Source organism: Poecile atricapillus, chromosome 1, assembly GCF_030490865.1.
Source record: "Poecile atricapillus isolate bPoeAtr1 chromosome 1, bPoeAtr1.hap1, whole genome shotgun sequence".
In the NCBI taxonomy this organism is placed as follows: Eukaryota; Metazoa; Chordata; class Aves; order Passeriformes; family Paridae; genus Poecile; species Poecile atricapillus.
Window position 1 is genome coordinate 86,671,606 of NC_081249.1, and position 14,899 is coordinate 86,686,504.

At 43.8% G+C, this 14,899-nt stretch overlaps 1 protein-coding gene across 1 annotated transcript; it reads right to left on the minus strand.

The window, feature by feature from the left end:
* Nucleotides 1-2,660: 2,660 nt before the first annotated feature.
* LOC131590420 (killer cell lectin-like receptor subfamily G member 1) lies at nt 2,661-11,995 on the minus strand. The gene is made up of 5 exons (XM_058860490.1): nt 11,878-11,995; nt 7,057-7,149; nt 6,248-6,399; nt 4,284-4,387; nt 2,661-3,318 (listed from the first exon to the last, which is right to left on the minus strand). Exons 1-5 carry the CDS (start codon nt 11,993-11,995, stop codon nt 3,207-3,209), a joined length of 579 nt encoding a protein of 192 aa, XP_058716473.1. The 3' UTR covers nt 2,661-3,206.
* Nucleotides 11,996-14,899: the final 2,904 nt, after the last annotated feature.

Here is a 14,899-nt window from a genome sequence, read left to right on the forward strand (position 1 = left end):
TGCAAACAGCCCGGGGGCTGGAGGAGATAAGGGCTGGGGGCCAGGGCCCATCCGGAAACAGGGAGAGGCAGCAAGGAGGAGCTGGAACTAGCAGCTCCAAGTCTGGGCAGAAGGCCAGTGTTGGGGGAGAGAGGGAGGGGAGGGTTCCCGGCAGGCCGGAGCTGCGTCTCTTGGGGCAGGACAGAGGCAATGGAAGAGGAAAGGTTGTAGCTGAGGAAAGAAGGGCTAACAGCGGAGCCTGAGGGGAGGCCTCCATTTCTGGCAGGGCTCTCTTTGTGGAGCTGGACATGGCACTTGTCATGGAGGTTGTTGGAACAGCAGGAGCTGCTTGATTTCCTTCAAACTGGGAGCAGGAGATTGAGCTAGGATTTGGGAAACAAGCATGGGTGTGTCTAGCTCCCATTAACAGGTTGTGAAAACAGGGAATGGAACTGAAAAAACCTTCCCTCTCCACCCACGCTGTTCCCTGCTGCTCTCTGTTCCAGGTCACATCAAAGCTAATGCCAGGAAAAGAGGCCAGAAAGTGCCTGGAAAACCAAATCAACTAAAATGATCTGGCCTTCACCCTGACAGAAACAGGGACAGTGACATGACGGGAAGCTGCCAAAAGTTCAACCCATTAACAGCATGTAACACATTAACCAGCTGCCCAGAGCAGCAGCTACTCTCACGTATATGGCCTGGGTCTTTCTTTCTACTGGTTCTTGTTCCAGGTCAAGTTATTGGCACATCTATATCACATTATTGCTGTTTGATGGAGTCATCCTGGTTTAATGAAGTGCAGATTCATGTAATGCAATGTGATGGGCAATGTTGTACCATAGAGGGAAACGGGGGGGGGTTTTTAGACCACTTGGTCTGCAGCAGGAGGATCAATAGCTCTGGTAATTATTACCCTTGCAAGCAGCAGTTGAATATCTGTCTTACTTATAGTCCTAATGCAAACTCCAAAGAATGGAGATCTCTGTTGGAGGATGTAAAGCTTAATTTTCAGATTAAAAAGTGTGCAGGATAAAATGATTTTATGTCTGTCCTACCCTTCTTCTAATATAATCATCAAAACTTTGGTAAGCCCAGGAACTCTGGAGCTAAGAAATCCAAGTGCAGTGCAGCAACAAACCTTCATTATAGACCTCATCCTACCCTGCAGAGACCTGCATAGGAAAAAAGAGGATAGTAGTGCATGTGCAATTTCCTTGGGGACTGTGCAAAAGACGGCCCAGATTTGGGCTCTTCCTTCTGCATCCGATACCTAAAGATTGCTTTGCTTGCCCAAAAGAAGTGTAACCCAGGAAATCTGCCTCACCCACAGAGAAGAGGATTTGTACATATGGGCTGGTCAAAGCCTTTTTGAAGATAACAATTTACAGTGTTGAAGGTCAGGAGCTGAATTGATGGAACACAAACCCAACAGGACAAGATGCAGAACTGCACATGGCAGAGCTCCCAGAGCTCCCAAGCCAGCTCCTGATCATTTGGACCTTGGACAAAAATGTGCTCTGTAGCCAAATAATCAAGAGAAATGTTTTCAATACATTCAAGCAAGGTAAACTAGGCAAGCTCAGAGACATGCTCATCTCACATACATATCACAATAATATGAGAAGCTGTTTCTTCGGTGCTATTCTCTGGTAAGGCAACTGGTTGATTTCCTTCTACAGATGCTACCACCATTTTGACAAAGCAAGCAAAATGTTCAGCATTATTTCATAGTGTCTGGCAACTTTCTGGGAGTGAGGAACTATCTTTTGATAGTTGAATGGACTCTGGCACAGATAAAATTACTTACTCAAAGTAACCCAGACAACCCAAGATGAAAACTGAAGTTTTGACCTCCTACTACACTGCAGTTTCCCCAGGTCTGCCTGTTGCAGTCATGGTTATTGAAAAGCAGACCCACCCTTGCTGTAAAACATTCTCACCTGAGACTCTCATCTCAGTGAACTCTATATGAGGCTCAGTAGACATCCACTTAGCTAAGCATGCTAAGATCTGTACTTTTGTCTTTATCCACCTTGACACCTTCATGTTAAGCATCCTGTTAAGCAGATGGGAAATAATACCACTGGTAGCTGGTAAGGATTTCCTGCAATTATAATAAAAATATGAAGTAATTAATAGAATATGTAGTCTCAATTTAAATGCTGAAGTTGGTTATTGTGTTTCTATGATTGTCGGAATAAGATCTCTCCTCAGCCTTCTCTGCTTTATAATAAACCATCCCAGCTTTCTCAGCCTCTCCGCACAGAGGAGATGCTCCAGTCCTTTCATCATATTTGTGGCCCTGTGTTGGACTCTCCAGTCAGTATGTCCATGTCTCTCTTGTACTGAGCAGCCCAGAACTGAAGGCAGTGCTCCCAAATATTCACAGTGTTTTTGTGGCATTCAAACTCTGAATCTGTCTCTGCTCTATTTGAACTGAAAGATTATCACATTAAGGTTTGTCTACTGCTTCCTCTATCTGCAATATGAAAAGGCAGAGGTGGAGAGGAAAACAGGTTCTCGGTGGATTAAATAATTACACAGCATTATCTGTATTCCTTTGACTCCAGAAGTCCAGTCTCTTGACTAGCTTGGTCAAACCTGCCTAATTCCTTCCAACAGAGAGAAGAAATGGCACAGGTACACACTTTTGGTCCGGTGCAGTCAGTCCTGGAGATTTATTTTCACTGCTGGATTTACAGAAGCTGCAGTTTCTTTTCACAGTCTTCTCTCCCACTCATACCACTGGGATGCAAAAGGAGAAGCTGCCACTGGGAGAAATATATTTCTGTCAATGAACAGCAGGCCTCATTTTCCTGGTCCTTCTGATATTAGACAATGGAGATGCAGGGAATGGAAATGAAATCTGATACTTAACAGTGAGGGAAAATGACTATGTCCCCCTCAGAGGTCTGAAGACACCTGTTGTGACAAAGCTTTTATTTGCCCTTATAGAATAAATAAGGGAAAGAGTAGGCCAGTGAATATGTCCCAGGTCTCATCTGGTCACAAACAGCAGTAATCCAGCACTTGTGATCTGAGAATAGATTTTCTATTGCTGAGAGTAATTCACCCTTATGGACAACAAACCTGCCCTTGTAAAACACTTTAGTGAAGGTATGGAAAAGACAAGTCCTTGCTCTTATGTGAAGCTTCAATTTGCAGGACAACAATCAACTCATACCACTGATGAGGTTGCTGTGACATGAAAAAGCACATGGGATTTATCTAAGCATTTTTTCACAGATCCATGGAGCCCAAACTTCACAGCTGGAGGCATGAAACTGATCTTTCATCAGGACAGCACAATTTTGCACAGGGCTGTTAGAGTGGACCCTGCAAGAGACATGGAACAGTAGTGAGAATGAAAGAAAATACTGAGATTGTCTCCTGGAGACAAGAAATTTAAAACATCTGATTTTGAAGGGTGTAGCCCAGAGGAAGAGAAACAACCTGACCTCCAAAAGGCAGCTGTTAGAAAATAAAACATACACCAAAGAACCTATCTACTTGCCACAGCTAAGTAATTTTGCCATCATAGAACCCAGATCAGAACCAAACATAGACACAATTCCCAGAAGTGGCAGTGATATCCACCAGCATGTGAGTGGCAGTGGTGAAAATTTCACAGAATGATCACTGCCTTCAAGGAGCTTGTAGGAACAGAAAGCTGGATTTATTCAGGGAACTAAGCCAAGTGCTCAGAGTACTGACCTCTTGACAGTGAGATCTTGGGCAAGTTTTCCTTGCTGGAGAGGCTTTAGAAACTAACTCATTGCCTTAACTGCCATAAAAAGGAAAGGGCCAGGCAAAGTCACTGGATAAAAACATGTTTTCCCTCATAGAAAACACTGGCTTTTGTCCAAGTAAAGACTGAGATAAAATAAAGGTTCTGACTTAGGTTGGCACCAGTAGAGCATGAAAGGGCTGGGTCCTTGCACACAGTGACACCAGCGTTCAACGAAATGGGTGCAAGGTGGCTAAACCCGGTAAAGCCATACGCCTTTCTGACCAAGCATCTGTGTGCTGGTGCAGGTAAATAAAGTCCTTAGTCTGAGCAGCTGGAGGGAAGTAGAGAGTGAGATACTAACACTTGACCTGCTTTTTACAGGTACATGCCCTTACAAGATGCAGGGCAGTGAAAAGTAAACCCTGTTGAGCTTAGTGCAGTACAGGTGACAGGAAGAAGAAAATCTGCCCAGGAAGAAAGCTCCTGACATCTGGAGGTGGAACTCTGGGTGTTCTGGAACACCAGGCAATCTGAATAAGCACTATTGTTTTTAAAACAGAATGAAACTCACTTGGCATCACTTAATACAGAGCCATCCTCCCAAATCCATCCAGAGCTTGTACTGTTCCTCAGTCCAATCCAAAAACATTCTGCTTGAACACGCTTGAACAGATCCTACAAATGATGATGAATTACAAAGTGACTAATGAAAGCCAGCCTGAAAATGGAGATAAGTAAAGAGAACAGAGAGCAAGATACATTCCCTCACCTTACTGTTCCTTAAGTGACTGATAGTACTGCTTCCCCACACTTTCTAATGACAGGGCCAGAAGCTGGACTCGATGATCCTGATGGGTGCCTTCCTACTCTGCATATTCTGTGATTCTATAATTCTATGATTCTATGAACTGCACCCCAGTCTCCTGGAGTTCCCTGCACAGAGCTTTGTGTAGGAAGGTATGCTATTAATATTAGTATTAACACCCTATTATACAGCTAAGTAGCAAACTAATATGAAGTATTAACAATTAAAGGTAAAATCAGTGCTGGGTAGGGCAAGAAGTGCAGCACTGACAGATATGTATAATAAACCCAGTACAGAAGCTCTTTAAATTTCATGCACATTTTCCTCCTATGTGTTTCCAGTGTTCATTTGCTTTTAGCTAACTTCTAACCCTTGATTAATGTTAAAAGCTGAAGCCTGCAACAGAAATTCAGCCTTGAAGTAAATTCCCCAACCCTGCTCCCCACAAAAAAGACAAATCCAGGAGAGGTGAATTTGTCTTGTCCATCTTTGCAACCAAAGAACAGCAAGCTTTCAGGGGTATGGCTGGGTTCCATCCTTATCTCCTGCTGCCATAAACAAAGCTTCAGAGAAGACATCTTCAGAGAGAAGCATTCACAAAGCTGGCTTGGTAAAGTTGTGGGAATAGGAGCAGCTTGAGGAATCACTGGAGTGTTGCTGGTGGTTTGGAGATGACTGCGCTTCCCTAGCACTTGGAGATAGAGGAATCACAGCCTTTGCACTACAAGGCAAAGATAGCTAGGAAAGTCTTGTTGAGATGGGTGAGTCTGAGCAGGGATAATGGGTGATAATGTAGTAGCAGAGATGGTAGTAAGAAAGCAGCAGGAACTGGAAGGCTTTCTTCATGCTGAGATATGGGTAATCTGGGGAAGATGCCTATTTCTCAAGGAGTCAGGATTTGTCTAAGCAAATGTGAGAGCCTGGTACATACTTCCAATCAAGCAGAGACCTGGCTTTGTAATCCTCCAGAGAACTTCACACAATGCAACTTCTGTCCAGGGACTGGAAGCTGTCCACGTTCACTGGACCTGAGCTAATAAGCGCTGGCTTGAGCAAAATGGGATCAAGGTTTCTGCTCTACTTAAGCAGATGTGCCTCAGTGCCCCAGTAATCAGCACTACCCATTTCTCCAGTGACCACACATGCCCCTGCCCCCAGAGAGCACCTGCAGTGGAACAGGTGGTTCCTTATTTCACCAGCACAGCTGAGGTACTTCGGCAGAGAAAGGAAGTAAGCATTGAAAAGAGACTGAGAAAGAAATAGATCTAAGCATGAATACAGGGAATGGCACGGGTCACTGCGCAGGAGGAGCTGCAGCGGTCACAGGGAGGAGAAGAACTGCTTTTGCAAAAGAAGCATTCCTTGAGACTGGGGACGTATCAGTTTGTAGGTAATGAATGCAATGCCTGCTCAGTGTCATGGTCATTTCCTGTAATCATTCATATCAGCCTTATTGGGAATAGGAGAGGAAGTGCAGAGGAGCAGTGGAGAAGGCTGTCTACTACCATCCTTCATAGGATGATTCTGAGTACCTTATAGTGACCCTCATGTCTCTTTTCTCCCCCTTGTTCCTCTGCTTCCTGCAAACTTTGTGATGTGTAACATCACAGCTGTAAATCCTTCCTCCTTTAAAACCAAAATATTGCTGAAGTGACAGCACTGCTTGTATGTCAGTCACTTAGGTATCGGAAAGGAAATGGGAGATCCTCAAAGCCAAAGAAAACCATTACCATCTCCCAGGTGTCACTGATCACCAGGAGGTGAGCTCCCTGTGCCCTGCAGGATTCCTGGCTGGAATTCCAGTCCTTCTTCTCTGTGGAGAAGGAATAGCAGCTCCCTCTGTAGGCCACCCACTGTTGAGGGCACTGTGGGTGGCAGTCACCTGTAAAGAAGTCAAAATACTGGTACTCTACCATTAACCAACAGAAACACTTGTCAGCAAAGACCTACTGAGAAACAACTCATTTGGATAGCTGAAAAGTAGAAAACTCAAATCAGGACAATATTCTGAAAATGACAGTGTAATTTCAAAATCTTACAATAGTCATGTGCACTCTGATGCTGGTGGCAAGCATGCACACACTCACCCCACCCCCAGGTTTCCACTGAACCACGCAGATACCCAGTGGCTCTCTGAAAAAAGATCACTCTCTGTGGGTATGGTGTGATCACGTCCCACCCTAGGTGGATGGATTTTAAGTAACAAACAATAAGCTCCTCCACATGGTCTAGCACTATCTGCATGTATACGAATATATTGCAGACCTATTTGTTCTACAGTTTACCACTACATTTACCAGGCAAGTCTACAAAGACTTTTCAATGTTTAACTGTTCTTTGCCGCAGGATCTGAAATGGGTTTCCTGGAGTCTGCATGAGGAATATATTCTTTAAATATTCTGCACAGGCAGTGGGTATATAAGGTTGGTAGAAATCTAGAACAGCTTCTGGTTTTAACCCCATATAATGGAGTTCCTGTGGTTAGATGTGTCGCTGTTCGTTGCTCATGCTCATGCTCAGCAGCCCTTTGTGAACTTACTCATCTTCCAAATCAAAGCAATTGCTAGGGAGATGCTCAGTGTCCCAAAGCCTATGGCCAAGCCCTTCAGAACTGCTGACCACAGACAGGGAGCTGTAAAAAAGAAAAGAAACCATAGTCAACAGTGGCCATATGAAAGCTATCAGTGGTTTTGCATAGTTTGTTTGTGTCCTGGGCATTTCCACAAAGAACTGCACTATTTAGAGCATCGTGTCTGTATACACTCTGCACATGATGGACATCCCTGTCCCTGCCCAGCCAAACTGGGGCCTCCCCATACCCCTGCCCATCAGCCCAGGGCCCCATTTCAGCTGGGTTTGGGGCCACTAGTTCCTGCCTGGACCTCCCAGGGGGTACCTTTCTCCACATCAGCCACAGCTCTGTCCCTGCCTGGCCACAGAGCCTGCTGGTCCAGCCTCTGTGGTGGCTGACCCCAGCAGAAGAAGCACCTACCACAAGTGAGCTGGAGCCACCTAGGAACCATGTGACACCTGTGCTGGCAGGAGCCTCCCAACAAATCCACTCCTACCTCAGCATTGAAGCTTGGGATGGAAACCACAGAGCTGCATTGCTACAGCCACCATGTTCCAGCTTACATGTAAAAAGAAATCCAGAGCTTTTTCCCCAGCTCTCCCAGCAACAACAACAGGTTTAATCTCAACATCCTGTTCAAAGGCTCAGACACATGGTCATGCTACATCTTCCCAAAGCAGTTCAACATTTTCATCTTCCATGGTGGGGTGGCAGGATGGGAAAACCAGCCTTGAAGACCTTGGGACATCTCCCCCTTTACACTTTCACCACCACTGTTTGCTGTTCATTGTCTGCCAGTGGCAGAGGGCAACTCCTTGGGGCAACTTCTGCTGTAGCTCAGCACAGCTTACTTTCAAAAGGCTGGCCAGGACTGGCCTGTAGAGGTGTGCTTATGCACATGTTAACCTACAGGCTGCATGTTACTTTTCCATTGTCATCTCCTGGAGCTGTGTTTGACTTGAGAAGCATTTGCTTTGCATAAAACATTTGAAATCTCAGCACTACAATCTCCTCTCTTCCAGACAGAAGAGAGGATGGCACTTACTGGCACAGATGAGTTCCAGGGGAGTTTGGTTTGCTTGTTTCATTAATCTCAGTATGATAGCTGCACAGACAACAGCACTTTCTATGAAGTAGTAAATGTGCAGCTAATTTATGTACCACATCCTCCTCTTGTGTTGTTCCAGAGTCTTCTACCCAAATCTAGTAACAAAATCCCCATGGATCTCATGAAATTTGAGGCACTTCTCTCTTGATCATGTCACAAGACCCAAAGAAACACATTTGATCTCTTGGTGGAGGTTGAAAACAAATGCAGATCATACACAAAGAATATTGTGAGAAAGACAAAGAAAGCCAGTGCTAAAACAGAAGGTGAAGGGACTCCACTTAAAAACAAGAGTGCATCCTTTAAACATTGGGAGCTTTGTCCAAATACAGAAAGTAGACCAGATCAGTAAATTCATAAAAATTAATTTATTTTGATCTTGAGCCGTTTGCAGGCTCACTTATGTTAAGACCAGTTTCTCATCTGTAGCAATACACTTAGGTCTGTGGTTTTACCTAGAAGATTCTAAGGTAACAAGGGAGATAATGAGGGAGCATTGTTGTAAGCATCATTCTTCTGATAGAAAGATCTTTTCTAAGATAGAGGTTTTCTCACATTTCCTGAAGCTTGTAGGCTTTCCTAGCTGTCCCAAGCATAGTTTTAAAATAGTAACATTTCTTATTTTTTAAAATCATTATTACAAAACCCCATCTATTTTCAGAGACAAAATGCAGAAGGACTTTTCAGTTACAACCTACTCCTCAGCTTCTCATAAAGGGACAGCAACTGAGGGACTGGTTCTGGAACTTAAACTTGACTCTGCTCTCTACTCCTCTTGTTTGTATTCTTGTCAGTTTGGGTTTTGTCATCAGATTAGGCCTCAAGAGAATGAAGTCAGCCCGAGGTTAAGGAGTAGGGTGGAGGTTTTTCTCTGCAGATTACAACTGAAATTTGGCAAAAGGGAATAAACATCTGATGAAACAATCATAACTCCTGGTTCTGAGATCACATTTTTACTTTTGTTTTCCTTCCTCTCTTGCCTCGCCAAAGAAGCTGTCTCCTGCATCCTTCAGATCACTGTTACATTTTAGGGAAAACTGCCAGGACAAGGCAATCAGGATGGCAGTCTGTGAAACAGTTAATCCTTAAATGTCAGCACCGGGCATGGAGCTGGTGCCTCCTGGCAATGAATAGAGCAGTTCACTCTCTATTGTTTCAAACCAACTGCAGAAAATAGGGAATTATTCATCGTCAAAACAAAATCCCATGGCACCTCCACAACACCAGCAGTGGGAGAGTCACCAAAGTTTATAAAAATGAAAAAAATATGGCATTAGATAATTTTGGAAGGGAAAAAAAAAAAAAAAGCAAAGTGAAGTGGGAAAACAGGAAGTGTTTGAGGTGAATTTAGGCTGCACTTGAACTGTAGAGATCAATCCAGAGAAGTGGGATGAAGTATTTCACAAATCAGGATTTTTACCTGCTGCAAAAAGGAGTCCCTGCAGTTCACACTTTTTAAAACAGGTTTAAGGGTTTCTGTTTGATCCTCAGCCCCGAACTACATGTGAAGCTCCTGTAGGAGTGGATGGGCGAAGTACCTAAGATGAGTTTGAAACAGGAGGAAAATCTGAATGGAACATCCAGAAATATTTCCATGTAGTTGTCTGATGAACTGTGGAATAGTGTATCCAAGCAGGGAAGTGGACTGATAGACATTTAATGTAAATCCAGTGTTATCACTTTCTGTGTACAAAACACCCCAATAGGTCTCTCAGTGCTCTGGAGAAATTACTCTGATGCTCTCCATTCATTTGCAGGCAACATGACCCAATATTTTTAGGTTTGTGAGTCCAGATTCAGTTCAAAAACTGAAAGCTGTTAGCATTTTACAATTCTACTCACCTAGGACAATCTGAAGAATGTCATGGCACTGTCATAGCCATGTCATGTACATAATGTCATAGCTCCCTTCAGCTCCTGCCTACCTCAGTATGGGAGCAGCATGACTACCTAGAGCCAAGGAGGAGACTTTGAGATACAAGGATTCTGTTCTTGGCTGTGGCACAGACCTGGTTATTGCTGTTACTACAAAGGCTAACACTATCTTACCTGACTGCTGTACTGACATTCTGGTAGTGCAGCATATCTAAGGCTTTCTGGAAGCCAAACAGAATAAACAAACCAGGGCAGCTCTTAGTTTTTGAGGAGTCCATAAGCACCAAAACCTGTTGGCTTGACCAGAATACAGATCTACACACCAGTGATACTGTGCCTACAAAGTTGGCAAGGGCAGGCATTTGAATAGAGGAAAAATACCTGAGAGCACACCTCTCAGAAGTGATGGAGACAGGGACAGAATTGAACATGAAGACCTTCAAAAGAAAAGTACTTAAAGTGAGCTCCTTAGGGATCTCTTTCATGCTGAAGAGAGCTGAGAAATAATCAAATAATATGCACAAAAAGTGTGTCCAATTATCAGCTTCCTTATTTTTGGCTGTCTGACCATAGCTCAAAAAGAGGAAGTTCCATAAAAGAATGTGGAGAGATGTTAAAAACAAAAATGCAAACATCTCAAGAGGGCATTGGTTACTCCCCTTTCAACAGGGTGGGGGGGTGAACAGGAATGGCAGGGAATGAAAAGGATGTTACAGTGTCTTCTGATGTGACAAAGAAACATCATTTCTGGTGAAAATGTATGCAAAAGCAAGACTGCCTTTCAAAGAGATGGAGTGTGAGGAACTGGGGAGTTTCTATGCTGGCTTTGTTTCCATAGTGAAGCAAGTGACCAGGCAGCAGTAAACACCACAGGTATACAAAATTATTCTGATGAGGGTATAAAAATCTTGTATTCCACAGTGAGAGTCCCCTTTACTGTAATACCTCTGAAAATTTAAGGTCAACCATTAGTGTTGCAGCCAATGCAACAGAACTCATCTAAAGCACACTGATATTTCATAGAATCATAGAATGATTTGGGTTGGAAAGGACCCTAAGCTCATCTAGTTCAAACCCCCCCCCCACCATTTTGCATGAAGGAAATATTTACAAAGAATGATCACCAATGCAAAGTTTGACTCTGAAGGCGGTATTTCTGAACTCAGCTGCCAGAGGAATTGTTCAGTCTGACATTTGCAGGTCTAATCAGAGGTAATGGAAAAGAAATAAAGAAAGAAAAAATTTAAGGAAAGTACTAAGAAAATCTTCCTGATAGCAAAGTGCTCTGAAGAACTGTTTCACGGCAAAAGCTGAAATTTGCTCACTGGGAGGTATGTAACACTAGAACACAGAAAACAGAAAAAAAAAACCACAAAAGAATACTGCATAGCCCCCATGGGAGACAGGCTGGGTGATCTCATATGCTTTCTATCTCTGATCTCTGATTAGCATGCGCCTCTAATTTATCTGTATTTGCATCTTGCCTGCCCTTCAAAGAACTATTGCTCACAACCTCCTGCTGCTGACAAGCAAACAACTTTAAATCAGTTTTGAAGAAAAGGATGCCTGGGTTGAATGGCCAAGAGTAGACACTGAAGGAGGTGGGTGAGAGGGAAGGAAAAAATGTTGGGTCTCTAACCTGTCAGCTTTTATCTCATTAAAATATCCACGGTAATTTTAGAACCAAAGCAACAGCTCTCTAAGCTGGCACTCAGAATCAGTGGCCAGTTGAGAGTGTTTCTGTCATATCTTGCTTCACTCAGAGTAAAATTTTTGGTTGACCTACCTCATCCATCTTTCTTTACCTCTTTTTTCCTGTGGAGCTTTAGCCCTCGGCGGAGGAGTCTGAGAGAATTTGACAGAAGTATACATTACTTCCTCGCTTTCATCAGCTGCAGAAATTTCTGATCTGCTTGCCTCCATGCCAAAGCAAAAGAAGTGTGCACAAAAGGATGTTTCGATCAGGCTGTTGAACAACAGGGCTCAACGCCTATGAAACAGGAAACCTGAGGCTATATTCAGAAGACAAGAAACATGAAGCTGCAACCTCTATCTCCAGCTGCTAAAGATAACCAAAATTAAAATGGAATGGAGAGTAGTGGAACTGCAGCAGCTTTCATTTTTGAACCTGACAGAGGATGTCTCAGGAACAGCTTCTAATGGAGAAGGCAATTAACCACAAAGTTTGGGGTATTCTAATTGTTGCCAATGCAAGAAAGTGTGGTTACACCGATGCAGCAACTGGGAGGATTCATGCTGCTCTGAGGAGCTCCCTTCAGGGCAGAAGCAGCGGGATAGTGACAGCACAAGGTATAAAAAAACGAATAGTGAGATTACCAGGTGAAAAATGGATTAGCAATGGCTATGGCAAACTGGCAGCCCAACTGCTGTCAAACAGGAAGTAGAGGTGGACGACACAGGTTCAAAAAAGAAGCCGTGTGAGTTCTGGAAAATTCCACTTTGGACTGAGAACTCTGTCTACACCCAATACCGGTGTGACTGTGTTGAGACACAAGGCAGGCACTGACAGCTGGCATTCCTCAAGTCTCTCCAAGTCAACATCTCAACAGCATCAGTACAAGGGAGACAGGGGCGTACTGGGGAGAATCTACCAAAGGGGCACAAAGAGGATAAGGGGACCAGACCTTCTATCCTGGGAGGAAAGACTGAGAGGTCTGGGACTGTTTGGCCTGGAGAAAAGACTTCTTGGTTAGAATCCAATTAATGTATATAAATATCTGAAGGGAGGGTACAAGAAGAGACAAACTCTTCAGTAGTACCCACTGATGGGACAAGAGGCCATGAGTACAAACTGAAAAACAGAAGTTGTTGCTTCTGAACACCAGGAAACACTTTTTTACTGTGAGGGTGACTGAAAACCAACAGAGGTTGGCCAGAGAGGTCATGTGTCCCTCAGTGGAGAATGGCCTGGACACAGTTCTGGGCTGTAGGTGGACCAGGTTGTAGGTGACCTGGCTTAAGCAGGGGATTGGACCAGATGACCTTGAAAGGTTCCTTCCCAACTCAACCATTTAGTGATTCTGTGGTCAGCAACAACAGGAAAGGCTACTTTTCTTTTGAAGTATTGACCATTGATGAGAAGAGTTCAAGTTGTGGCAGGGGAGGTTTAGATTGGATATTGGCAAAAATTTCTTCACCAAAATGGTTATCAAGCACTGGGACAGGCTGCACGGGGAAGTGGTTGAGTCACCAGCCCTGAAAGTTTTTTAAAAAGATGCAGATGTGGAGCTTAGGGACATGGTTTAGTGTTGGGCTTGCCAGTGTCAGGTTAATGGTTTAACTCAATGATCTTCAGGGTCTTTTCCAACCTAAAAAATTCTGTGGCTCTATGATGAGTACTGATGCTTCCAGCACACTGGGAAATCTCTTAGCTGCATGGTTGGCTGGTTTTTGTTTTAATCTACATTCTGATCCCTTCTGTTTCATGCTCAGAATGGGGATATTGGTCTAGCTCAGGCTGCACTTTTTCAGCACAGTACACTAATTTCCAGTAATTGTTTGAGCATGCTCAACAAAGGAATTGGAATGATTGCCACCTCCAACAGGGATGACTGTTCCCCCTTCTGGTGACATATTCTAAATTCGAGAAATTATTGCATGGGAGAACACTTATGTGACACAGAGTGGCCAATTTGTTATAATGCACATGTTGGGGAAGGGATTGGATGTTTCTGCAAACTTCTCCACTTGCCTATAAGGGTGGCATATTGCACCCAGAAGATTCCTTCCAGTCTTAGGTAGGGCCTGTGGACAGCAAGATAGGGAGTGTGTGCTTGAAAGGAAGGGGAAAGCACAAGACAGCAGAGCAAGACAAGAGGCAGAAACTCTCTCCTAAATGCTTCAAATGAATAATAGAGAAATCTAAAGAGAGAAAATTTGCTATACTCACAAGGGAGAGTTTAGCTGGGAATACAATCTGTATAGCTGAAAAGTAACTAACAGGATTCAGACACAGCTTAAGTGTCGAGATCTGATTTTGTCCCCGCTTTGTGTTTCTTTGGTAAATTCTCTCCAGTATGTCCGTGTTCTGTCATACTTTGGAATAAAGGTGTCTCTCCTGCCAGTTTTGTCACTTTTTAAGTGCCCAGGCTGCCTGCTGGCCCAGAGTGAGCACAAAGACAGCGCTATTTTGAAGAACTGTAGAAGTGAAAGCTGGTGAGAAAGAATTAAGAGCTCTGTTTTAATGTGATTTACCTCTTTTGGTTTTTTTTTTTCAAATATCAGCAGTAAGTTAAGACAAGTAAGTTAAGCAGTAAGTAAGTTGGACAGGAAGTAGAGAGGGAGAGATCACACTGTAGAAGGTGTGAGGGCAACTCTCAGTTATTATCTAAGTGTGAGTAAATAAATCTGACTTCTGTGGCTGTGGTCACAGCAGGACTAAACGGATCAGTTTTCCAGGAGCCAGCAGCACATCTTCCCCAGTTCTTCACTACTGAAGCAGTGTACCATGGGGAAACTTCCCAAATTTCTCTCAAACAAGTACCTTTTCCAGCATGCTGGTGCATTCACTAAATGCAGCATTTCTTTCTTAACTACAGGATGCAACAGCCTCAGAACTCTGGCAAAGAACATCTGTCCTTTCCAGTAACAGACTCCTGGAAAGTGGATGTGCTCTGGCAGCACACCATAAGGAGAGAGATGTCCTTTGGATAGGCCAGTCTCATATCTCACATTTATAGCTTTATTAATGACATCCAGGATGCTCAAGCACACTAAACTTGTGTGCCGGACCTGGAAATCCTCTTCAGCGGTAAAGCCTACAGGAGTCGGGGGAGGTCCTTTATCCCAAAGTCTAACAACAAAACA

Excerpts from the sequence above, each read along its gene's own strand:
- LOC131590420 (XM_058860490.1), bottom strand. The coding sequence starts at position 11,995 with ATGGAGGCAAGCAGATCAGAAATTTCTGCAGCTGATGAAAGCGAGGAA. Across the intron at positions 6,400-7,056 it reads TGCTTTGATTTGGAAGATGA|GTGACTGCCACCCACAGTGC; the intron begins GTAAGTTCACAA and ends ACTTCTTTACAG. Across the intron at positions 4,388-6,247 it reads TCAGTGACACCTGGGAGATG|GATCTGTTCAAGCGTGTTCA; the intron begins GTAATGGTTTTC and ends CATCATTTGTAG.